At 39.4% G+C, this 26,318-nt stretch overlaps 1 protein-coding gene across 1 annotated transcript in view; it reads left to right on the top strand.

Annotated features, from left to right (window-relative positions):
* Positions 1-26,318, top strand: part of LOC133049149 (ATP-binding cassette sub-family C member 4-like) — a 165,387-nt gene that overhangs the window by 115,464 nt on the left and 23,605 nt on the right. The window contains 1 exon segment of the mRNA XM_061133058.1: positions 6,639-6,794. Coding sequence (XP_060989041.1) covers positions 6,639-6,794 — 156 coding nt within the window.

The raw sequence follows: 26,318 nt of genomic DNA, 5'->3' as shown, positions 1-26,318 counted from the left end.
TCTCCTGCTCACCTGTCCCAGCCCCCCTCACTCCAGGACAACCGTTTGGTGTTGGATTTGATTGAGAGAAGCTGCTGTCTGGAGTGGGGTATGGAGGGCAGGGGCAGGGGACATGGGAGTGAGTCAGCCCAGCAGAAGTGGGGCTTTTTTCTCTTTCCCTCATTTCCTCTTCTATCCCGACTTCTAGAAGTTAGAGTCAATAGGAGAGCATAGTAGGTACTATGCAGGATTTTAATTCACAGAAGAAATGGCAAGTGAAAATAAAGAACCAGGACTCCCCTGGTGGTGCAGTGGATAACAATTCATCTGTCAATGCAGGGGACTCTGGTTCAATCCCTGGTCTGGGAAGAGTCCACACGCCGCAGAGCAGCTAAGCCCTGCACCACAGCTACTGAGTCCCCGTGCCACAGTTCCTGAAGTCTTCCCTCAGCATCAACAGAAGCCCCTCAGGGAGAGGCCCGTGCGCTGCAGGAGCAGCCCCCATCGTCACAACTAGAGACAGCTCGTGCAAGGCAAGCAGGACCCAGCGCAGCCAAACAGAAAAAAAAAATCAACATGGGGTAAATAGGACCCTAGACTTCCTGGAGAGTCTGAAAACAGGCTGCATTTTTCATTTAGATAATTTTGTGGTTGATTTGATCATTTTAGAGAATCCTGAGCAATAAAGGTACCAGCTCTCGAGGTAGATTGATTTTGCTTTGTTTTTGCTCACAGCAATTATTTGGATGATACATTTTTACAGATGCTTAGTAGATCATGCTATAATGTGCAAAAATATTAGTTTCCTACATTTCTCCCTTTTTTACATAATATTTTATTAAAAACCTCTCCCTCACTTCCAGATTATCCTCTTCTCCTGCCAGGTTCCTAATTCCCTGTGACTCAGACTGAGGTGCCAGGGCCAGCAGCACCTGCCTCTCCTGGAGCTTCTTAGAAGTGTAGAGTCTCAGGCCCACCCAGACCTCTTGACTCAGATTCGTATCTGAACATGACCTCTTCCTTTCTCTCCCATAGGCAGTTTTTGATGAGTGATAACCTGTGATTCCCAAGATATGTCTTTGACAATTTGAAATTGAACTCAAGAATTCCCAAATCTCTGTTGTGGCTGAGCAAGAGGCCCTAGAATGTTCTGTGCCCCTAGATTTACTTACTTTTATGCTCTATATGTTGCACCTTTACATTATAATCTAATTCTGTGTGATTCTGCCTTATTTATTTGCATCTTTCCAGTGGAGTCTGTCTTCATTATAGGCAGTTTTCATCCTGCTGTCTGTCCTTCCCCACACCAGCCTTCTGCAGGGACTGGAGGGATTTCCCACAGGCTCAGCCCTGCCTGGATCTGGAGTCAGAGACAGCCTTGTGCAGAGGTGTATGTGTGGCTGTTTCACCACCTAATAGGATAAAAAATGAATCTTGCTGACCCAGCAGGGCATGAGGTCTGTTTGTCCTGTTCCCCAGTCACCATGTGTCACACTTATGCAGGTTTCTCTCTCAATCCGGCTGTGGGTAACGGTTTTTCCTGCTGACAGCTGGTCCACCTGCCCTCAGGTACCCTCTTTGCTCTCACTCACCACATGTATGCCTGTGTCCACAGCAGGCTTTAACTCTCTGACCATAAGATCTCTATGGTAGGCCTGTTCCTTTAACTGCAGCTACACCTCTCCCCACTTTCTTGTTCTAGCTGCACAGAGACATGATAAGTTGTCAGGCCATCCAGGGGATAAGGAGGCCATCATAAGCAGGTGGAAAACAGGCTGAGAGATGTGGATTTGAGTCCCATCCTGCTACTTATGGGCTCTGATATTCAGACAGATTAATTTATCTAAGCCTCAACCTTTTCTTATGCAAAATGGAAGTGAAAGGGTGTAACCTGTAGGGTATGTACAACTTAAACAAGATAAGTCATGTATAGCACCAAGAGTAAATGCTTGGACAAAAATGGTCATTGTTTTTATAGGGTGTAAAATGACCATAACCACTTACGCTGCAGGTGTTGGCTGTCCCATGAGAATGAGGTGCTGGCCTTTTGAAGTTGTATTTACAGCTATAGGATCCATCTGCTGTGTCTGTCTCTGTCTGATTTATCTTATACCTAAATAATATGGAAATAGATTTCCCATAAATTTCTCTGCCTTGAGTTAAAAGTCTCAGCTCCCAGTGGAAGTTTCTTTGCCTCAGGACACCAGTGGTAATAAAAATAAGAAAAAGTCAAGTCCAGCAGAGATCCTGATGTCAACGTATACAGTCTAGTTAAGAAACAAGAAAATTACTATATTAGCTTTGTAAGCTAGAATGAGGTCATAATTTTTATATAGGTTTATAAAAAATGACATAGCATCTGTTAGAGTTGGAACAAGCCCACGTGAGGGGACAGGGAGAGCATTTCCAAGGGATTAGACATGTGAGACAGACTTAATGATGTATGGTTAGGGTTTCAGCAGGTGGAAATACATGTGAAAGGCATTCTGGGAGGTGAGACCAGCATAAGCAAAAGTATGATGTCCTGATCCAGTGAATGAAAAACTAGACACCTGAAAAGCGTTCAGGAAAATGAACTACCAAGTGTGTAACACACATTTTTACATTCAACTCTCACCACTACCTAGTGATACCAAGGAAGCTGACTCGTGTGCATGAAGGATGGAGAGGTTAGAGAGGACAGTTTTGTAGAAGAGATGTCCTGGGGTGGAGTGTTGGGTGCTGACCTGGCATTCAGGAGTTTAATCTGAGACATGAAAGCACATGGACCAGAGTGGTCAGGTGCAGGGGGCAGGGAGCCAGGAACTGTTGTGTCTCCAGCAAGACATGCTGGGAAAATGATTCCACTTTTTGTGATCAAATTGATGTCGATTAAAACAAAGCTATAATACCCGTAGGAAATGTATGGGATAGAAAATGGTATACCTATGGAGGGTAGGTTACCAGCTTAACAGCTTCCTCTGAAAACATTCATACTTTGTTGTTGTTGTTTAGTCACCTAGTCATGTCCGACTCTTCATGACCCCATGGACTGACACACACCAGGCTTCTCTGTCCCTCACCATCTCCCACAGTATGCCCAAGTTCATGCTTATTGTATCAGTGATGCCATCCAGCCATCTCATCCTCTGTCATCCCCTTCTCCTCCTGCTTTCAATCATTCCCAGCATCAGAGTCTTTTCCAGTGAGTTGGCTCTTTGTGTCAGGTGTCCAAGGTATTGGAGCTTCAGCATCAGTCCTTCCAATGAATATTCAGAGCTGATTTCCTTTAGGGTTGACTGGTTTGATCCCCTTACTGTTCAAGGAATACATACTTGCTGTCCAAGGGTTTCATACTTGACTGTCAGCAATTCCACATCTGAGAATTTATGTGAAGGAAATGATTAAGGTTGTTTGCAAAGATTTAGCTTCAGGGATATTTAACACAGAGTTATTTATGATAGCTAACTATTTGTCACTGCCTAAATATCCAGCAGTAGGGGATTTGTTAAATAAATGATCACATGTACTATAATATTATGCAACCATTAAAGTAAATATTTTTATGAAATATCAAATGAAAGCACCTATAACAGTATGTTCACATTAATCTCATTTTGTTTAAATATGTGAACTTGTGTCTTTAAGAACATGTTAAAAAATATAACAACCACAAAAAAAACACATACAGAAGCCTAGAAAGTAAAAATATCATTTTAAGAATGTTTTTTTCAGAGTGCTGGGGTATAGCTAGTATTTATTTACTTTTCAAATTCATTTACACTGACTATGATTAAGGAAAGAGTTTATGTTAATTTGTTTTTTAAACACTGTGAGCCTGGGAAAGAAGTAATGAGAGTAAAGTGGGGAATATGGATGACGGGGTTGCTTTGTGTGGAGCATTGGGTGTTGATTATGTTGAGTTTGATGTGTGAAGAGAGATCCAGGAACAAGTGTCTAATAAGTTGTGTCATCATCAGAGACCAACCTGGCTGGAAAAACAGAAAGGGGCCATTGCAAAGCAAACAGCAGATTTTCTTCAAGTGTCTTTATAATTTTATTTATTTATTTATTTTTGTCTGGGCTGGGTCTTTGTTGCTGCTTGTTCTTTTCTCTAGTTGCTACATGTGGGCTTCTTACTGTGGTGTCTTCTGTTGTTAAGAGCATGAGCTATAGGGTATAAGGGCTTCAACAGTTGTGGCATGTGGGCTCATACTCATGGTTCCCGGGTTCTAGAGTGCAGGCTCGATAGTTGTGGCGCACGGGCTTAGTTGCTTCGCAGCATGCGGGATTCTCTTGGACTAGGGATTGAACCCACATCTCCTGCATTGGCAGGCAGATTCTTTACCACTGAGCCATCACAGAAGCCCCCGAGTGTCTTCAGATTGAAGAATGTGACCTTACTGATACTGGTGACACTCTTCACGGGCAATTGGTAAAACCCTATGGCTACCCAGAAAAGACATTTAGACTATAGCTTTGATGACTGAACTCTGGAATAATCAGAGTCAGGTTTTCTTTGAGTTGCTTTTTTCTTTTTAGGGGGCCTAGGGCCATGAAGCATGTGCGATAAATTCATTTTTGAAATGCCATGATTGATTTGACAGACTAAGATTTGAAACTTTGGAAGTATTCAAATCAGAAAACATGAAATGTTCCAAGCATTCTGATTATACTGCTCAGAAAGGTTTAGTTGTTCTTTTTTTAAAGCCATGAGTTTTAAAACTTTACTGATTTACAAATGATCCAAGCATTTCTTACACTCTCATCAATTCCAGATTTTAAATAGAGATTAAATCATCCCTTGGAAAGCTTCCTTCAGGGAATTTGCAGTTGGGCTTCCCTGGTGGCTCAGATGGTAAAGAATCTGCCTGCAATGTAGGAGACCTGGGATCCATCCCTGGGTCAGGAAGTACCCTTGAGTAAGAAATGGCAACCCACTCCAGTACTCTTGCCTGGAATATTCCATGGACAGAGGAGCCTGGCAGTCTACAGTCCATGGGGTCGTAAAGACTTGAACACAAGTGATTGACTAATACTTTCTTTCACTTAAAAATTCATTGGTAAAAAAGACCAGTTTCTGCATATATATTTGAATGCGGTTTTATTCCCTACCAACATTTCACATGGGAAAAGGAAATGGCAACGCACTCTAGTATTCTTGCCTGGGGAATCCCATGGACAGAGGAGCATGGCAGGCTACAGTCCATGGGGTCACAAGAGTCAGACATGACTTAGCGACTAAACCACCAACCACCAGATTTTACCTACACTGTACTGATTCTTTAATCTTACTGTTAGTGCATTTAATTTCTCTCTGCTTTGGTTTTAGTAAATAGACTGACACTTGACATGTGTTTTTCCAAGGTTCAATTGTAAGTATTAATGTATTGATAAAATGCCTTTTGAACTGCTCCTATGAAAGGTCACATGTAAACAGCAAACATTGTTTGTGTTGTTGTTGATCTCATTATGTACATTTTACATCTCAGTAGTACATATGTCTACTGGCCTCTGTCTTTCAAGACTGAGACCTGCATTTTATATTTGAAGATGTTTCCTTTCAAGGTAGAATATAATTGAGATATTTAATATCAGGAAGTGATTTCATTTTTCTATCCTCAGAATAATTCCTCTTAAATAAATATCATATCCCTGAGAAAGTGAGTACTTGTTTGTGAATAACACTTCTGACTTGATTTGTCGACATCTCTGTAAAATTACCCATGTAATTCTCAAGGTCAAATTACCCAGGGAGTATGAATAAAACTAATTTAAAAACTGACTTCTTATGGACCACTTAGGGGACTACTGGTTTTTCACTGCAGGCAGATTACTTTTTTTAAAAATCACCTTCTTCCTTTATTTATGAATGTTACACACACACACACACACACACACACACACACACACCATATAAACATACATTCTCCCCCTTTAACATACCACATAATGGATGCTGCTGCTGCTGCTACTGAGTTGTTTCAGTCGTGTCTGACTCTGTGAGACCCCATAGATGGCAGCACACCACGCTCCCCCATCTCCGGGATTCTCCAGGCAAGAAAACTGGAGTGGGTTGCCATTTCCTTCTCCAATGCATGAAAGTGAAAAGTGAAAGTGAAGTCGCTCAGTTGTGTCTGACTCTTAGCAACGCCATGGACTGCAGCCTACCAGGCTCCTCCGTCCATGGGATTTTCCAGGCAAGAGTACTGGAGTGGGTTACCAGTGCCTTCTTTGACATAATGGATACTATGTGATAATTATAGAAAACAATTTTCAGCATATTAAGCATTTATTCAGGGAAATTTGAATAAAATTGCCTGACATTTTTAGAAGGCATGAAAGTCACTATAGTTTATATTGTGTATTCTTGGGATGATGATGGGCTCAATCAGGGACACTTGTGAATTTCTCTCATTTTTGGTTATCACAATTTTGGGGGCTGCATCTGGTATCTAGCTGGCTCATGGCTACTGTTAATCATCCTACAATATACAGGACAGGCCCCCGACCCTCAATAGTGAATTATCTGGTCCAAAATGTCAGCAGGGCCTTGCTTGAGAAACTTACGGACTACTCTTTATATGTAATAGAACTTTAGCAAATCATCTTCAAAAATCAGGGTTCTCCTGGGTTTTGTGCATCCTGTTAGTTATTCTTCCCCCTGGGTCTCTTTACAGTATGGCATCGTGGGAAGAACAGGAGCTGGAAAAAGTTCCCTCATTGCTGCCCTTTTTAGATTGTCAGAACCTGAAGGTGACATTTGTATTGATGGCATCTTGACAACGTGTATTGGACTTCACGATTTAAGGAAGAAAATGTCAGTTGCACTTCAGGTATGCATAGCAGAGCACTCTCATATGTTCTTTTTATAAGGCATCTAAGGTTTAAGTGCTTTTAATTTGATTGGTCTTTTCAAGTTAAGTGAATGAGTTGATCCTTTTTTCCCAATAGAGCATATATTTAGCAGCAAGTATTTTCAACAGACACTTTCATCAGATACCAGGTTTTGTTTTTTTGTTCATTTGTGAGTTTTGTGTGCATGTGAATTAATAACTTACTGATATAGATTTCTGGACTCAGACTTCCTCAGTTTCCACAATTTTATCCACTGATAATCACATAATTCTGAGAAAAGAAGGATAAATTGTTTGTTTAGCTCTGGAGAGATTCCTATATATATATATTCCTAAATTCATAATAAACATGAATTTTATTAATAAGTGTCTTACAGATGTAATTTTCCTTTAGAAAATGAGGACATCTTTTCAAAGGTGACTATCTCCTTGGAGAACTTTCTGTGAAATTGTGAGGCTTTGAGAATTATAGGATACATAAATGCTTTGGGGGGACTTTGACAATTTAGTCATTAATGAATAATTTTCACCAGGGAGGCAATACAGAACAGGGAGGAAGATCAGGGAACTCAGAATTCTGTTTCTATGTACCTTGGTTTTCTCTGTCTTACAAGGCAGATAACAGAATCACCCCCTCAATCTCTTGTAAGGACAAAATAGATCAGTGAGTGTGTAGTGCTTCCTGTAGACCCATATGTACCTGCTGTGATGGTGGAGTGTTGAGTTGGCCATATCTTCCTAGGCTCTGATTCTGTTCTCTTTTCTTCTTCATAAAGAAGTATAACTTTCAGGGAGAGTTTGAAGACTGGATTATATGCATGGTAGACACTCCAGTCATTCCTTGTGGTTCATTCACTCGACGAAATTCTGTGATATTTACTGAGAAATTACTATCCTCCAGGTATATAACCAAGGGCAACATAGGCCCTGTGTCCTCATCTATCATACTGCCCTCTGCTTTGACAGACTTGTTGATTTAAAAAAAAAAAATTGAGTTTTTATTTATATGCTTAGTAATCATCTGCCCATCAAAGGAAGCTAAGAAAAATACCCTCTTGAGATCAGAAACAGAGAGGAGATGAAACAAAACAAGCCAGGCAAATGTGCTTCCTGGAATGTGGGTATAGTGTGTCCTGAAGTGCCTGTTTATTAAGAAGCATGTGAAACATGGCACCCAAAGGAAGGCAAATGTGGACTTGGGTACAGCTGTTGCTACCTATCCGTGGCCTCTAACATACCTGGAATTACTCTAAGGACTTTTGAAAGCAAGATATTCTTTTCAGACTCTAGTGAAATATCACCTCACACCCTTTAAGATGTCCACTATCAAAGAAAAGAGAGAGAAAAAAGAAAATGACTACTGTTGGCAAGGATGTAGAGAAATTAGAATCCTTGTTCATTGCTGATAAGAATGTAAAATAGTGCAACCACTGTGGAAAACAAGTTGGTCATTTCTTGAAAAAGTTAAAGATAGAATTACTGTATGATCTAGAGTATAAACCCAGAAGAATTGGAAGAAAGGTCTTGAAGAGATACTGGAACATGAATGTTATAGCAACATTATTCTCAACAGCAAAAAGGTGGAGGCGCTCAAATGTCCATTGGCAGATGAATCAACAAACAAAATGTGGTACACATACATACAGTAAAATATTACTCAGCTTTAAAAAATAAGAAAATTCTGACACATGCTACAGCACAGATGAACCTTGAGAAAAATAAGCTAAGTGAAATAAGCCAGCCACAAAAGACAAATATTGTATGATTCTACTAATAGGAGGTACCTAGAGTAGCAAATTCATGGATACAGAAGATAGAATGGTGGGTGCCAGGAGTGGCCAGGAGAGGGGAGTTGTCGTTTAATGGGTACAGAGTTTCAGTTCTTCAAGTTGAAAGGAGATCTGTGGCTGGGTGGTGGTGATGGCTGTACAACAATGTAAATGTATTTAATACCACTGAACTGTGTACTTAAAGTGGTTAATCTAGTAAATTTTATGTATATTTTGCCACAGTTAATTTTTTTTTCCAAAAGTATTCCTTTCATGAAAAATGGGAAGAACTTTTTAGTACATTCAGTCCCCATATTTAAAGATTTCCTGTGGCTATTAGATTTATGACTTATGGTTACAGTAGAAAGTAAATGAGTTTAGATTCCCAAGTTTTATGTTTTGATGGTGCTCATCTCTGAAATGGCCATGTGAGATTAGTTAGTAGAAATAAAGGGCATGTCTGTAAAGTTCTTTCATATCCCTGGATGCAAAGCTTTAGAAACATGCCCTGCATTACATTTAATGCTTCTTAATTGGAAAAACTTTTATGTTTGTGTACATGAAATAACTCTGTAAATAAATAATGTTAGATGATCCTTGGCTTTGCCAATAATATTTGGAAGCACATCTGAGCAAAGAGTAAACACACCTGGACATCAGCATGTTTTGGTTCTCTTCTGTTGGTTTTCATCCTTCCTTTGAGCCTGTTCTAGGTACACACTCCAGAGAACATATTTACAGAATAGTGCTAAGCTTTGTATCCATGTAGATTCCACTTTATATGCCTTTGTCTCCAAGATGCAGTGTTGGTTGATTAAAGAGAGAGAATCTGGAGAGAACTTGCAATGTGCAAAGGTTCCCCGGAAACCATTCAGGAGGCATACAGGGGTAGAATGTTTAAGAGTGTAGGCCAGTGTCAACATGACCCACGGTTTTATTCCTGCTCTGCCTCATATGACTGTGGGGCCTTGACAACCTCACCTGGCTGCCAGGCTTCAGCGTCATCGTCCTTAAACCAGGTCTGGGAGTCATTGCCACACAGATTTGTTATGAAGACGTAACTGAGTGAGATAATGTTTGTGCCCATGTCTGTTTCTTGGGAAAGCTCAGTCATTAGGAACTGTTATTATTTATAAGGATCAGGGCACTGGCCTTTGGGTATTACTTCTGCTTAAGTAAAAAGACTAACACCTTCTGGAGTGACTTTACTCTTTAATTTCTGCTTATGGTCCTTGGTGATTTTCTTTATATTTATTGTTATAATATAAACTAGGCTATTGTTATAAATATAAATAGTAAAGCAAATAAACAAAAAAACTGAAACAAAAAATACAGTAGGAATTTTAGGGAAAAGTATAAGGAGAAGTGTGTCTAAAATTTCCACCAAGAGCAAGAAGACAGACTAACAAATTATTTATTTATTTTTGTATTTTCATTTCTGACTCCCCTCTTACCAACTTCTTTCCTAACCACCCCCTTGTACACACTGGTACTTTCTTACTTAATTACACACCAAGCTCTGTGACCTTTTTCTCAGCCCTCCCCACACTCTCAACTATTTTCTTCCTCTCCTTGAGGACAGGGCTTGTATCTCTCATTTCTGTTCCTCTGTTGTCTGAGGAGGGCTTACAAATAGCTGTGAAAAGAAGAGAAGCAAAAAGAAAGGAGAAGAGGAAAGATATTCCAATTTGAATGCACAGTTCCAAAGAATAGCCAGGAGAGATAAGAAAGCCTTCCTCAGCGATCAATGCAAAGAAATAGAGGAAAACAACAGAATGGGAAAGACTAGAGATCTCTTCAAGAAAATTAGAGATATCAAGGGAATATTTCAGGCAAAGATGGGTTCGATAAAGGACCGAAATGGTATGGACCTAACAGAAGCAGAAGATATTAAGAAGAGTTGGCAAGAATACACAGAAGAACTGTACAAAAAAGATCTTCACGACCCAGATAATCACAATGGTGTGATCACTCACCTTAGAGCCAGACATCCTGGAATGTGAAGCCAAGTGGGCCTCAGAAAGCATCACTACGAACAAAGCTAGTAGAGGTGATGGAATTCCAGTTGAGCTATTCCAAATCCTGAAAGATGATGCTGTGAAAGTGCTTCATTCAATATGCCAGCAAATTTGGAAAACTCAGCAGTGGCCACAGGACAAGAAAAGGTAAGTTTTCATTCCAATCCCTAAGAAAGGCAATCCCAAAGAATGCTCAAACTACCACACAATTGCACTCATCTCACACGCTAGTAAAGTAATGCTCGAAATTCTCCGAGCCAGGCTTCAGCAATACGTGAACTGTGAACTTCCAGATGTTCAAGCTGGTTTTAGAAAAGGCAGAGGAACCAGAGATCAAATTGCCAATATCCACTGGATCATCGAAAAAGTAAGAGACTTCCAGAAAAACATCTATTTCTTCTTTATTGACTATGCCAAAGCCTTTGACTGTGTGGATCACAATAAACTGTAGAAAATTCTGAAAGAGATGGGAATACCAGACCACCTGATCTACCTTTTGAAAAACCTGTATGCAGGTCAGGAAGCAACAGTTAGAACTGGACATGGAACAACAGACTGGTCCCAAATAGGAAAGGGAGTACATCAAGGCTTTATGTTGTCACCCTGCTTATTTAACTTACATGCAGAGTACGTCATGAGAAACGCTGGGCTGGAAGAAGCACAAGCTGGAATCAAGATTGCCGGGAGAAATATCAATAACCTCAAATATGCAGATGACACAACTCTTATGGCAGAGAGTGAAGAGGAACTAAAGAGCCTCTTGATGAAAGTGAAAGAGGAGAGTAAAAAAGTTGGCTTAAAGCTTAACATTCAGAAAACTAAGATCATGGCATTTGGTCCCATCACCTCATGGGAAATAGATGGGGAGACAGTGGAAACAGTGTCAGACTTTATTTTTGGGGGCTCCAAAATCACTGCAGATGGTGATTTCAGCCATGAAATTAAAAGACACTTACTCTTTGGAAGGAAAATTATGACCAACCTAGACAGCATATTAAAAAGCAGAGACATTACTTTGCCAACAAAGGTCCGTCTGGTCAAGGCAATGGGTTTTCCATTGGTCATGTATGGATGTGAGAGTTGGACTGTGAAAAAGGCTGAGCACCGAAAAATGGATGTTTTTGAACTGTGGTGTTGGAGAAGACTCTTGAGAGTCCCTTGGACTTCAAGGAGATCCAACCAGTCCATCCTAAAGGAGATCAGTCCTGGGTGTTCATTGGAAGGACTGATGCTAAAGCTGAAACTCCAGTACTTTGGCCACCTCATGCGAAGAGTTGACTCATTGGAAAAGACCCTGATGCTTGGAGGGATTGGGGGCAGGAGGAGAAGGGGCAACAGAGGATGAGATCGCTGGATGGCATCACCGACTCGACGGCCATGAGTTTGAGTAAACTCTGGGAGTTGGTGGTGGACAGGGAGGCCTGGTGTGCTGCGATTCATGGGGTCGCAAAGAGTCGGAGACGACTGAGCAACTGAACTGAACTGAACTGATTGCTTGTTACAGTCCCTGACAAGTTACACAAGTATTGATAGTAATTTCTAGCATTTGTGGAATCATTAACATGTTTTAGTCCCTTATCCTACCATTCCCTGCTTAATCCTCTCAATTCTGTTGTTATCTTTGTCCGATAAATTTAAAGACTGAGGCACTGGGAGCTTATCTCACTTATCAAGTAAGGGGCAGAGCCAGGATTCAAATTTTGTGTGTGTCTGTTTATCTTTTTTTTTTTAATTGGAGTATATTGGATTCACTGTTTCAATTGTATAGCAAAGTAGTTCAGTTTTATATGTATATATACTTTTCCAGACCCTTTTATTATAGGTTATTGCACAATATTACGTACAGTTTCCTGTGCTATACAATAGATCCTTTTTAATCTATTTTATATGTCGTAATGCACTCTCGCCTGGAAAATCCCATGGATGGAGGAGCCTGGTAGGCTGCAGTCCATGGGGTTGCTAAGAGTCGGACACGACTGAGTAACTTGACTTTCACTTTTCACTTTCACGCATTGGAGAAGGAAATGGCAACCCACTCCAGTGTTCTTGCCTGGAGAATCCCAGGTACGAAGGAGCCTGGTAGGCTGCAGTCTATGGGGTTTCACAGAGTCAGACATGACTGAAGTGACTTAGCAGCAGCAGCAGCAGCATACCTATTAATCATGGATTTCTAATGTATCCTTCCTTAGCATTTTCCACTTTGGTAATCATTAATTGTATTTGATGTCTCTATTTCTGTGTTATGAATGAGTTCATTTCTATCATTTTTTTAAGATTCCATATATAAGTGATCTGATATGACATTTGTATTTCTCTGCCTGACTTATTTCATTTAGTCTGATAATCTCTAGGTTCATTCATGCTATTGCAAGTGGCATTATTTCCTTATATTTTATGGCTAAACAATGCTCCACTGTGTGTGTGTGTGTGTATACACCACATCTTCTTTATCCATTCATCTGTCCACGGACATATTTTGGCTATTGTAAGTAATTCTGTCAACACTGAGATGCATCTATGTTTTTGAATTGGGTTTTTTTCTTTTCTGGATATGTGCCTAGGAGTAGAATTGCTGGATCACATGGTAACTCTTTTTTCAGTTTTTTAAGGAAACTCCATACTGTTTTTCTTAAAAGCTGGACCAGTTAAAACTTCCATCAAGAATGTAGGAGGGTCCCCTTTTCTACATATCCTCCCCAACACTTATTTGTAGACTTTTTAATGATGACTATTCTGACCAGTGTGAGGTGATACCTTATTGTAGTTTTGATGTGCATTTCTCTAATAATTAGTGATGTTGAGTATCTTTTCATGGGCCTATTGGCCATCTGTATGTCTTTCTTGGAGAAATGTCTATTTAGGTCTTCTGCCCATTTTTTGATTGGGTTGTTTGTTTTTTGATATCATGCTCTATAAACTATTATATATTCAGAAATCTGTTCCATTTATATAGACTAAAAACAAAGTATCAGAAAGGAAAATTAAGGAAACAATCTAATTGACCATCACATCAAAGAAGAAAAAAAAAACTTGGAATAACAGTTTGGAATAACTTCCAAAAACAATAAGACACTGATGAAAGAAATTAAAGACAACATTAACAGATGGAAAGGTACACTGTGTCCTTGGATTGAAAGAATCAGTTTTGTTAAAAATGACCATACTACCCAAGGCAATTTACAGATTCAACACAATCCCTATCAAATTACCAATGGCATTTTTCACAGAACTGGAATAAAAAATGTTTAATTTTTGTGGAAGCAGAAAAGACACCAAATAACCAAAACAGTCTTGAGAAAGAACAGAGTTAGAGGTACTACAGTCCCTGACTTCAAACTATACTATAAAGTTACAGTAATAAAAAAGTATGTTACTGTCTCAGAAACCAGACACATAGATTAGTGGAATAGGATAGAAAACCCAGAAGTAAATCCATACACTTATGGTCAGTTAATCTAAGACAAAGGAGGTAACAATATTTAATGGAGAAAAGAGAGTCTCTTCAATAAATGGTGCTGGGAAATTTGGACAGCTACATGTAAAAGAATGAAATTAGAACATTCTCTAATAGAATGTATAAAAATAAAGTCAAAATGAATTAAAGCCCTAAATGTAAGACAAGATACTTTGTGAGACAAGAGCTTAGAGGAAATCATAGGCAGAATATTCTTTGACATAAACCACAGCAGTATTTTCTTGGATCTGTCCCCTAGAGTGACAAATATTGCCCCTGACTGTCCCACTGTTGGGCTGGGCTCCTGGTCCATGTTAGCATCATACCAGCAGCTTAATTGTTGTTCCAGATTCTCACAGCAGTCCCAAAATACTAACTGCAGTTTCCAATAAGGGAACTAGGGCTTAGGAAGATTAATAGCTTACCCTGAGTTTAATAACTAATGAGTAGTAGAATCTGAACTTAGAACTATCTGACTTCAAATTTACTTTTTGTCAATAAATTCTAATTGATCTGAATGATGTTCTCATCAGATTTTCCCTATTTTTTTCTACTATCCCACTCAAAAGGATTCCACAAACCATAATAAGAGTGAATAAGTATAAGCCAAAGCCAGAAGATTCTACTCTTACTGCTATTTCCCTCATTTGGACGGTATCAGTTTAAAATTTGGTTTATCCCATTTCTAAATGGGCTATAAGTGGGCTTATCATGGGCTGACAAGTGTCAGGAGAAAAATACTCAAAATCTTACCCCTCCCCAGGCAACAGCCTTTCCATTCACAATGTCTTACTGTCTGCGAAGGGGGAGAAAGTGTTGGTTTGGTTAGTTGAAGTGGTCTAAGTGCAAAGAGCTTGCATCACATTTCTCCTAAAATGAATAGGAACCCATGATGCTTATGTCTCAACACCCTGATTTAGGGAACCTAGGAAGCTGAGAGCAGACTGCAGGAGGGGAGTCCAGTGCTGCTTTTTTGAATTGCCCTGCTTAAGAGCTGCTGCTGCTGCTGCTAAGTCGCTTCAGTCGTGTCTGACTCTGTGGGACCCCATAGAGAGCAGCCCACCAGGCTCCCCTGTCTCTGGGATTCTCCAGGCAAGAACATTGGAGTGGGTTGCCATTTCCTTCTCCAATGCATGAAAGTGAAAAATGAAAGTGAAGCCGCTCAATCGTGTTCGACTCTTAGTGACCCCATGGGCTCCAGCCTACCAGGCTCCTCCCATGGTATTTTCCAGGCAAACGAGTACTGGAGTGGGTTGCCATTGCCTTCTCCCCTGCTTAGGTGAGCTAGGTCCATATCATCTTCCTGGCTCCCTGTGATTGAGGGAGCAGCAGTGAGCTTCCAGGGTGGTCTCTCTCTCTCCCATATTCATCTCCATTACTCTTGATTCCACCCTTATCAGACCAGAAGTGGGGGTATGTGATAGCAGCAAGGACCTGCATAGGAGCCAGAGGCAGGGAAGTGGTGACATGGACCATCTGTCTTGGAGTCCTGAGGGAACTTTCAAAAACAAATACTGTAAACCTAGGAAGGTGCTCCTCAATTTGTGCTCATAATTTTGGGAATAAGCAAAAAAATTGAAGGACTTCCTAGGTAATTTTCTTAAACAGAACAAGTAGCTGAAGTGTATGTGTCCTTTGTGCTCAGGATCTGAAGTTGTTGAATATATTCCCCCGACAGAACACCAAGGTGAGATTATATTCAGGGAGTAGCTTGCTTATCTGAAAGGATCTGAAAAATGGATTTCAAAATCTCTTTGGATGATTCTCTACACCTAGAGCCCCTTATTCTCTTGGCACAAAAAAAAATGTTTGCAGCTGAAGAAGAAGTCCATGCAAATTCAGTATTTATGATTGTATCCCAATGACTGGCACAGATCAACAGCCATCATGTTTATCATCATTAAACAGATTCATTTTTTTATATTTAATAGGTTTTTTCTTTTCTTTTTTTTTTTTTTTTTTAAATCACAGCAAAAGCTAGGTGTTTTTAAAATAGTCCACTCTGCTCTTTGGTATTTCTATTCCCTGAGTTTTCTTCAGTAGGTTGAAGAAGGTGATCCAGAGCTGTTCTGACTTCTCCCTCATTCCTGGTTTTCTTTCCCTTTTTTCTTGTTGAGGACAAAATTGAAAGAAGAGGTGGCTATGCTGTTACTAGTAAAGAAATTCAACTGGATTCTAGCTTAATGCAGTCTGCCCTTTGTTTCTGAAAGGGAGGTCTTCATTAAACCCTCTTGGAATTGCTCCCTAGAGCCTCTTAAAGAGGATTTTACATGACTTAAATTCTGTTTTCTTTGTTAGCAAACAATGTCCTTTTCTTCCAAATGTGGGCATTGATCAGTTTATTCAGAGGCTAAAGGGCTTAAGAAAAAAGAAAACCAATATTTACAGTGGCCTCAGGTGATTCTTTTTCTTGAAACAGGCAGATGAGCTGCCCTTTAAGAAAAATTCTCAGATTAGGAATGAAAATATAGCTTTAGGACTGGAGTATACAGCAGCAGTAGCTACTCTAGAGGATTAGAGGGCAGTTTCCTGGTGTGGGACTCAAAGGATTAAGGTAAAATGAAGATTGTGTTTTATAATGCCTCCTTTGTAACCACATGTATGGTTTTTGTCTTGGTCCAGGGTCATTTTAAGCTTCAAAAGGCTGGTAGGTAGGGTTTCTTTGTAGGATAATGAGAGTCTTCCAGCAGCCTGTGCAAAAGGTCCCATTTTCAGTTTTCAGTATTGCGGTTGTGTTGAGGAATTAACAGTTCACTATACTAAATGCTCAGATTCAGAATGGCCATATTTGGGTCACACACCTAATATGAACTTGTGCTATGTTAAGTGACAAGGTAAAGTATTACTACTGAATATGGCACAAATGATTAAATTTTAAAAGTATAAACTTCAAATTAATGTAAAAAACAGTTTTCAAACTAATGTTCCATTACAGTATTACATTGAATATTACTTTGAGTATTTTTCATTCCTGATTCTGCTATGCAAGCTAAGCCTTGTTAAATGAGATTTAATTGTGTACTTTCAGCAAAAATATACATAGGCCAATAAATTCAGTGTATTCTTACATAAAGGTTGTGTCTCCTGCCATAAATCTCTACACTGAAGTGTTCTGCGGACAAACATTTTTACAACACTAGTTCATAAAATTGGTTTACTAACTTCATTGCTTGGAGGTGGATACTTTAAATAATAATATCCATCATAAATGATAACTAATTTGACCCTTATCAGCCATTGCCATATGTGTCTACTATGAGCACTTTTTAGGTTGGTGCAAAAGTAATTTCATTTTTGCATTGTTGAAATTAATGTGCGTTTCTTGCCTTTTTTTTTTTTTTTGCTAGTGACTTATTACTTGCTGTTTATTTTATATGTATTTTAGACTATGGAACTGATGTTAGAGAAAAAGCAAATTCACGTGATTTTCTTTTTCTTTAATTAATTTATTTTAATTGGGGGCTAATTACTTAACTTGCAAAGATCCCCTGGAGAAGGAAATTGGCAACCCACTCCAGTGCCCTTGCCTAGAAAATTCCATGGATTGAGGAGCCTGGTGGGCTACAGTCCATAGGGTCGCAAAGAGTCAGACATGACTGAGTGACTTTTCACTTCACTTTCAATTACTTAACAATATTGTGGTTTTTGCCATACACTGACATTAATAGCCACAGGTCTACATGTGTCCCCCTGTCCTGAGCCCCCCTCCCACCTCCTTCCCCATCCCATTCCTTAGGGTTGTCCCAGTGCACTGACTTTGAGGGCCCTGCTTCATGCGTCAAACTTGGACTGGTCATCTATTTCACATATGGTAAAAGACATGTTTCAATGCTATGATCTCAAATCATCCTACACTCACCTTCTCCCATACAGTCCAAAAGTCTGTTCTTTACATCTGTGTCTCCTTTGCTGTCTTGCATATATAATCATCATTACCATCTTTCTAAATTCCATATATATGCATTGATATACTGTTTTGGTGTTTTTCTGTCTGACTTACTTCACTCTGTATAATAGGCTCCAGTTTCATCCACCTGAACAGAACTGAATAAAATGCATTCTTTTTATAGCTGAGTAATATTCCATTGTGTATATGTACCACAGCTTTCCTATCCATTTGTATGCTAATAACATTTAGGTTGCTTCCATGTCCTAGCTATTGTAAACAGTGATGTGATAAATATTGGGGTACACATGTCTCTTTCAATTCTGGTTTCCTCACTGGTATGCCCAGCAGTGAGATTGCTGGTTCATATGGCAGTTCTATTTCCAGACTTTTAAGGAATCTTCACACAGTTCTCCATAGCCACTATACTAGTTTGCATTCCCACCAACAGTGTAAGAAGGTTCCCACCAACAGTGTAAGAGGTTCACCCTCTTCAGTATTTATTCTTTGTAGACATTTTGACAGCAGCCATTCTGACCAGTGTGAGAGGGTACCTCATTGTGGTTTTGATTTGCATTTCTCTGATAATGAGTGATGTTGAGCATCTTTTCATGTGTTTGTTAGCCATCTGTATGTCTCCTTTGGAGAAATGTCTGTTTAGTGCTTTGGCTCATTTTTTGATTGGGTTGTTTATTTTTCTGGTATTTAGCTGCGTGAGCTGCTTATATATTTTAGAGATTAATTCTTTGTTAGTTATTTTGTTTGATATTATTTTCTCCCTTTCTGAAAGGTGCCTTTTCACCTTGCTTACAGTTTCTTTCATTGTGCAAAAGCTTTTAAGTTTAATTAGGTCCCATTTGTTTATTTTTGCTTTTATTTCCATTACTCTGGGAGGTGGGTCATAGAGGATCTTGTTGTGATTTATGTTAGAGCATGTTCTCCCTATGTTTTCCATTAGGAGTTTTATAGTTTCTGGTCTTATATTTAGATATTTCATCCATTTTAAGTTTATTTTTTCATGTGGTGTTAGAAACTGTTGTAGTTTCATTCTTTTACAGATGGTTGACCAGTTTTCCCAGCACCACTTTTTAAAGAGATTGTCTTTCCTCCATTGTATATTCATGCCTCCCTTGTGAAATATAAGGTGTCCATAGGTGTGTGGATTTATCTATGGCCTTTCTATTTTGTTCTATTGATCTATATTTCTGTCTTTGTGCCAGTATCATACTGTCTTGATGACTATAGCTTTGTGGTGTAGTCTGAAGTGAGGCAGGTTGATTCCTCCAGTTCCATTCTTCTTTCTCAAGACTGCTTTGGCTATTTGAGGTTTTCTTGTGTTTGCATACAAATTGTGAAATTATATGTTCTAGTTCTGTGAAAAATACCATTGGTAGCTTGATGGAGAGTGCATTGAATCCATAGATTGCTTTGGGTAGTATACTCATTTTCACTGTATTGATTCTTCTGATCCATGAACATGGTATATTTCTCCATTTATTTGTGTCACTGTTGATTTCTTTCATCAGTGTTTTATAGTATTCTATATATAGGCCTTTTGTTTCTTTAGGTAGATTTATTTCTAAGTATTTTATTCTTTTTATTGCAATGGTGAATGGGATCGTTTCCTTAATTTCTCTTTCTGTTTTCTCATTGTTAGTGTACAGGGATGCAAGGGATTTCTGTGTATTAATTTTATATCCTGCAACTTTACAATATTCATTGATTAGCTCTAGTAATTTTCTGGTGGTGCCTTTAGGGTTCTCTATGCAGAGGATCATGTCATCTGCAAACAGTGAAAAGTTTTCCTTCTTCTTTTCCAATCTGGATTCCTTTTATTTCTTTTTCTTCACTTATTGCTGTAGCTAAGACTTCAAAAACTATGTTGAATAGTAATGGTGAGAGTGGGCACCCTTGTCTTATTCCTGATTTTAGAAGAAATGCTTTCAGTTTTTCACCATTGAGGATAATGTTTGCTGTGGGTTTATTATAGATGACTTTTATTATGTTGAGGTATGTTCCTTCTATGCCTGCTTTCTGGAGAGGTTTTATTATAAATGGGTGTTGAATTTTGTTGAAGACTTTCTCTGCATCTATAGAGATAATCATATATTTTTATCTTCCAATCTGTTAATGTGGTGTATCACATTGATTGATTTGTGAATACTGAAGAATCCTTGCATCCCTGGGATAAAGCCTACATGGTCATGATATATGATCTTTTAAATATGTTGTTCAAACACATGAAAACATGCTCAACATCACTCATTATTAGAGAAATGCAAATCAAAACCACAATGAGGTACCATTACACGCCAGCCAGGATTGCTGCTATCCAAAAGTCTATAAGCAATAAATGCTGGAGAGGGTGTGGAGAAAAGGGAACCCTCTTACACTGTTGGTGGGAATGCAAACTAGTACAGCCGCTATGGAAAACAGTGTGGAGATTCCTTAAAAAACTGGACATAGAACTGCCATATGACCCAGCAATCCCACTTCTGGGCATACACACTGAGGAAACCAGATCTGAAAGAGACACGTGCACCCCAATGTTCATCGCAGCACTGTTTATAATAGCCAGGACATGGAAGCAACCTAGATGCCCATCAGCAGATGAATGGATAAGGAAGCTGTGGTACATATACACCATGGAATATTACTCAGCCATTAAAAAGAATTCATTTGAACCAGTCCTAATGAGATGGATGAAGCTGGAGCCCATTATACAGAGTGAAGTAAGCCAGAAAGATAAAGAACATTACAGCATACTGACATATGTATATGGAATTTAGAAAGGGGATAACGATAACCCTATATGCAGAACAGAAAAAGAGACACAGAAATACAGAACAGACTTTTGAACTTTGTGGGAGAATGTGAGGGTGGGATATTTCAAAAGAACAGCATGTATACTATCTATGGTGAAACAGATCACCAGCCCAGGAGGGATGCACGAGACAAGTGCTCCGGCCTGGTGCACTGGGAAGACCCGGAGGAATCGGGTGGAGAGGGAGGTGGGAGGGGGGATCGGGATTGGGAATACATGTAAATCCATGGCTGATTCATGTCAATGTATGACAAAACCCACTGGAAAAAAATAATAATAATAAAAAAATAAAAAATAAAAAAAAATAAATATGTTGTTCAATTCTCTTTGCTAGAATTTTGGTAAGGATTTTTGCATCTATGTTCATTAATGATAGTGGCCTGTAGTTTTCTTTTTTTGTGGCATCTTTGGTTTTGCTATTAGGGTGATAGTGTCCTCATATAATGAGTTTGGGAGTTTACCTTACTCTGCAATTTTCTGGAAGAGTTTGAGTAGGATAGGTGTTAGCTCTTCTCTAAATTTTTGGTAGAATTCACCTGTGAAGCTATCTGGTCCTGAGCTTTTGTTTGTTGGAAGAGTTTTTATTATAGTTTCAATTTCTGTGCTTGTGATAGGTCTGCTATGATTTTCGATTTCTTCCTGGTTCAGTTTTAGAAGGTTATACTTTTCTAAGAATTTGTCCTTTTCTTCCAGGTTGTCCATTTTATTGTCATATGGTTGTTGATACTAGTCTCTTATGATCCTTTTTATTTCTGTGTTGTCTGTTGTGATTTCTCCATTTTCAATTATAATTTTATTGATTTGATTCTTCTCCTTTTTTTTCTTGGTGAGTCTGGCTAATAGTTTGTCTATTTTATTTGTCTTCTCAAGGATCCAGCTTTTACTTGTGTTTATTTTTGCTAAAGTCTTCTTTGGTTCTTTTTCATTTATTTCTGCTCTGATTTTTATTATTTCTTTTCTTTTACTAACTTTGGGATTCTTCATTTCTTCTTTTTCTAGTTGCTTAGGTATAAAGTTACATTATTTATTTGATGTTTCTCTTATTCCTTGAGGTAAGCTTGTATTGTTATGAACCATCCTCTTAGCACTGCATTTCCTGAATCCCATAGGTTTTGGGTTGTCATGTTTTCATTTTCATTTGTTTCTATGCATATTTTGATTTCTTCTCTGGTTGATTGGTTATTCAGAAGCATGTTGGTTAGCCTCTATATGTTTGTATTTTTAATAGTTTTTTTTCCCCCTGTAATTGACATCTAATCTTACCACATTGTGATCAGAAAAGATTTTTGAAATTATTTCAGTTTTTTTTTTATTTACTAAGGCTAGGTTTATGGCCCACAATGTGATCTATCCATGTGTGCTTCAGAAAAAGGTGAAATTCATTGTTTCATTGGGGTGAAATGCCCTATAGATGTCAGCTAGGTCTAACTGGTGAATTGTATCATTTAAAGCTCATGGTTGGTTTTTGTTTTTTTTTTTTTTTCTTCTAATTTTCTGTTTGGCTGATCTATCCATAGGTATGAATGGGGTATTAAAGTCCCCCACTATTATTGTGTTACTGTTAATTTCCCCTTTCATACTTGTTAGCATTTGCCTTACATATTGAGGTGCTCCTATGTTGGGTGCATATATATTTATAATTGTTATATCTTCTTCTTGGGTTGATCCTTTGATCATTATGTAGTGTCCTTCTTTTTCTCTTTTTGCAGTCTTTATTTCAAAGCCTGTTTTATCTGATGTGAGTATTGCTACTCCTGCTTTCTTTTGTTCTCTATTTGCATGAAATATCTTTTTCCAGCCCTTCACTTTCAGTCTGTATGTGTCCCTTGTTTTGAGGTGGTCTCTTGTAGACAGCATATATAGAGGTTTGTTTTTTTTTTTGTTTTGTTTTGTTTTTTTTATCCATTTGGCCTTTCTTTGTCTTTTGTGGGGGGCATTTAACCCATTTACATTTAATGTAATTATTGATAAGTATGATCCCATTACCATTTACTTTGTTTTGGGGGGGGGGGGTTATTTTATAAACCTTTCCTGTGTTTCCTGTCTAGAGAAGATCCTTTAGCATTTGTTGGAGAGTTGGTTTGGTGGTGCTGGATTCTCTTGGCCATTGCTTGTCTGTAAAGCTTTTGATTTCTCCTTCATATCTGAATGAAATCCTTGCTGGGTATAGTAATTTGGGTTATAGATTTTCCTCTTTCATCACTTTAAGTATGTCCTGCCATTCCCTTCTGACCTGAAGATTTTCTATTGAAAGATCAGCTGTTATCCTTATGGGGACCCCCTTGTGTGTTAATTTTTGCTTTTTCCTTGCTGCTTTTAGTATTTGCTCTTTGTGTTTGATCTTTGTTAGCTTGATTAATCTGTGTCTTGGGGTGTTTCACCTTGGTTTCATCTTGTTTGGGAATCTTTGGGTTTCTTGGACTTGGATGGCTATTTCTTTCCCCATTTTAGGGAAGTTTTCAACTATTATCTCTTCAAGTATTTTCTCATCTCCCACCCCCCCCCCCTTTTTTTTTTGTCTCCTTCTTCTGGGACTCCTATGATTTGAATGTTTGGGCATTTAACATTGTCCCAGAGGTCTCCGAAGTTGTCCTCATTTCTTTTAACTCTTTTTTTTTCTTTTTTCCTCTCTGCTTCATTTATCCCCACCATTCTATCTTCCATCTCACTTATCCTGTCTTCTGCCTTATTTATTCTACTGTTGGTTCCCTTCAGAACACTTTTCATTTCAGTAATTGCATTATTCATTATTGATTGACTCTTCTTTATTTCTTCTAGGTCCTTCTTAAACATTTCTTGCATCTTCTCAATCCTTGTCTCTAGTCTATTTCTGTAACTCCATTTTATTTTTAAGATTTTGTTTCATCTTTACTATTATTATTCTGAATTCTTTTTCAGGTAGACTCCCTATCTCTTCCTCTTTTGTGTGGTTTGGTGGGTATTTATCATGTTCCTTTATCTGCTGAATATGTCTCTGCCTTTTCATTTTGTTTAGATTGCTGTGTTTGGGGTGCCATTTCTGTAGGCTCGAAGTTCATGGTTCCTGTCTATTGTGGAGTCTGCTTCCTGTGTGGGGGGGTGGACTAGTGGCCTGTCAAGGTTTCCTGGTTGGGGGAGCTTGTGTCTGTGTTCTGGTGGGTGGAGCTGGATCTCTTCTCTCTGGAGTGCCATGAAGTGTCCATGGCACTTGCCATGGAGTGCCAAGAGTTTTGGGGTGTCTATGGGTTTGGCATGGCTTTGGGCAGCCTGTCTTTTAATTTTCAGGGTTGTATCCTGCTTTGCTGAGGAATTAGCATGATACATCTTATACTGGGGCTTGTTGGCTCCTGAATGAAGCTTGATTTCAGGGTAGGTATGGAGACTTTGGGGTGAGCTCTTGTCTATTAATGTTCCCTGGAATCAGGAATTCTTTGATATTCTCAAGTTTTGGAGTTTACACCCCTGCCTCTGGCTTTCAGTCCTTCTCTTACAGTAGCCTCAAGACTTCTCCATCCATACAACACAGATGATAAAACATCTAGGATATAGGTGAAACAATTCTTCACAGTTAGGAACACCCAGAGAGATTCACAGAGTTACACAGAGAAGAGAAGAGGGAGAAGGGAGATATATGTGACCAGGAGGAGAAGAGGGTGAGTCAAAAGGAGATAAAGCAATCTAGCCAGTAATCAGTTCCATAAGTATTTTTCACTGCCCAGAACACCCAGAGAGATTCACAGAGTCGAGTAAAGAGAAAGGGGAGAGGGGATATCGAGCTGACCTGGTGAAAAGGGAGAGTCTAAAGGGGAGAGAGCAATCAAGTTAGTAATCCAATCCCTAAGTGAAAATGGATACTGAAGATTAGATTCTTAAAGTACAAAATTGATAACAAGTACCCAAAAGCTTAAAAATCTAGAATAGAGGTTAGACTATCAAAAATACAATATAAAAAATACAAAACAACATCAATCACTATACACACACACACACACACACACACACACACACACACATATATGTATGAAATTTGCTTTAAAATAAGGTCTCTTAAAAAAATTAAATAAAAAATAAATAAATAAAATAAGGTCTCTTTTTGCAAGGTAATAGTAGGTTATAAAAATGAAAATTAAAGGAATAATGAAGAATTTAATTTTAAAAAAATTAAAAAGTGATAACAGTAAAAATATATCACTTGATCAGTTGTGTTGTAAGGAAGGAGGAACACTGCAAACAAACACTGCTGGCATGTGTGGGGAGTGCTCAGAGTGTATGGACCACATTGGGTTTGCCCCAGCCCAAGGCAGCATGTGCTCCCTGGGTTTACACTGCTTAGGCTCCAGGGTGCTCTGCAAGGGCACTGTCCCAAGTGGATCCTGTGATTCATACATTTCCCAGGTCTAAGCCGCTCAGGTTCTTGGGTACTCCGCAAGGCCACAGACCTGAATGGGCTGTGCGTTTTGTGCCCTTTTCAGGTCTGAGCAGCTCAGGTGAACTGGTGCTTGGCGAGTGCACTGTCCCAGTTGGGCCATGCATCTTAATCACCTCCCCAATCCCATCCACTCAGTTTCCTGGGTGCACCATGAGAGCACTGTCTCAGGTGTACCATGTGTCTCCTCTGGGGAGCTGATCTCAGGCTGCGACACTCCTGGCAGATGTTAACCTTCCAGGTTCCCAGGAAGACGTGTTTTGCAACTGGGAGCCTGCTCACAGTTTTGTGGTCTCTTGAGCCAAGATTGCAGCAGCCCCTTGCTTTCTGGCTCTGACTGTGGTTCACCTGCCTCTCTGCCTCCGGGGAGGGAGGGCTCTATATGTAGCTAGTTTGCTCTCCTTTGGTATTCATTCAATCCTTTGTTCTGTGATCATTCGAGGGGTCACTGTGCTGTATTAGAGCCTTTCGCGGGAAAGGTCTTCTTTTATTTATTTTTTTTTAATCTCTCTGGTGATCCCACGGTTTGGGTTGCTATCACACATTAGCTCCCTCAGATTGTCTTCAGGGCATTCAGGCCCAGTCCTTACCCTAAGGATCTATGATGCAGACCGCAACTTCCTGCCCAGGCCTCATTCGCTGGTGGTGGTGAGCACTGGACTACTTCTCCACTGGCAGTTGCGATTAGGTGCATATTCTGTGAGGCTTTTATTCGCGCCCCCACCCCCCATTATGTTGCTCTCTTAGATTCCAAAACTCCCCACAGACCCACCTATGAGAGGGTTTCCTACTGTGTGGAAACTTCTCTTCCTTCATGACTCCCTCCCCAGGATGGTCTCCATCCCTAAATCTTCTGTCTTTGTTTTTGTCTTTTATATTTTGTCCTACCTCCTTTCGAAGAGAATGGGCTGCCTTTCTGGGTGCCTGGTGTCTTCCACCAGCGTTCAGAAGTTGTTTTGTGGAAGTTACTCAACATTCAAATGATCTTTTAATGAATTTGTGGGGGAGAAAGTGGTCTCCCCGTCCTGTTCCTCCACCACCTGGGGACTGCCTCTCAAGTGATTTTCTTACTCGAGTTCAGACCCAGAGGAATCGGGTGGAGAGGGAGGTGGGAGGGGGGATCGGGATTGGGAATACATGTAAATCC

Source organism: Dama dama, chromosome 30 (assembly GCF_033118175.1).
Source record: "Dama dama isolate Ldn47 chromosome 30, ASM3311817v1, whole genome shotgun sequence".
NCBI classification, from domain to species: domain Eukaryota; kingdom Metazoa; phylum Chordata; class Mammalia; order Artiodactyla; family Cervidae; genus Dama; species Dama dama.
This window is presented reverse-complemented; position numbering and strand designations above follow the sequence as displayed.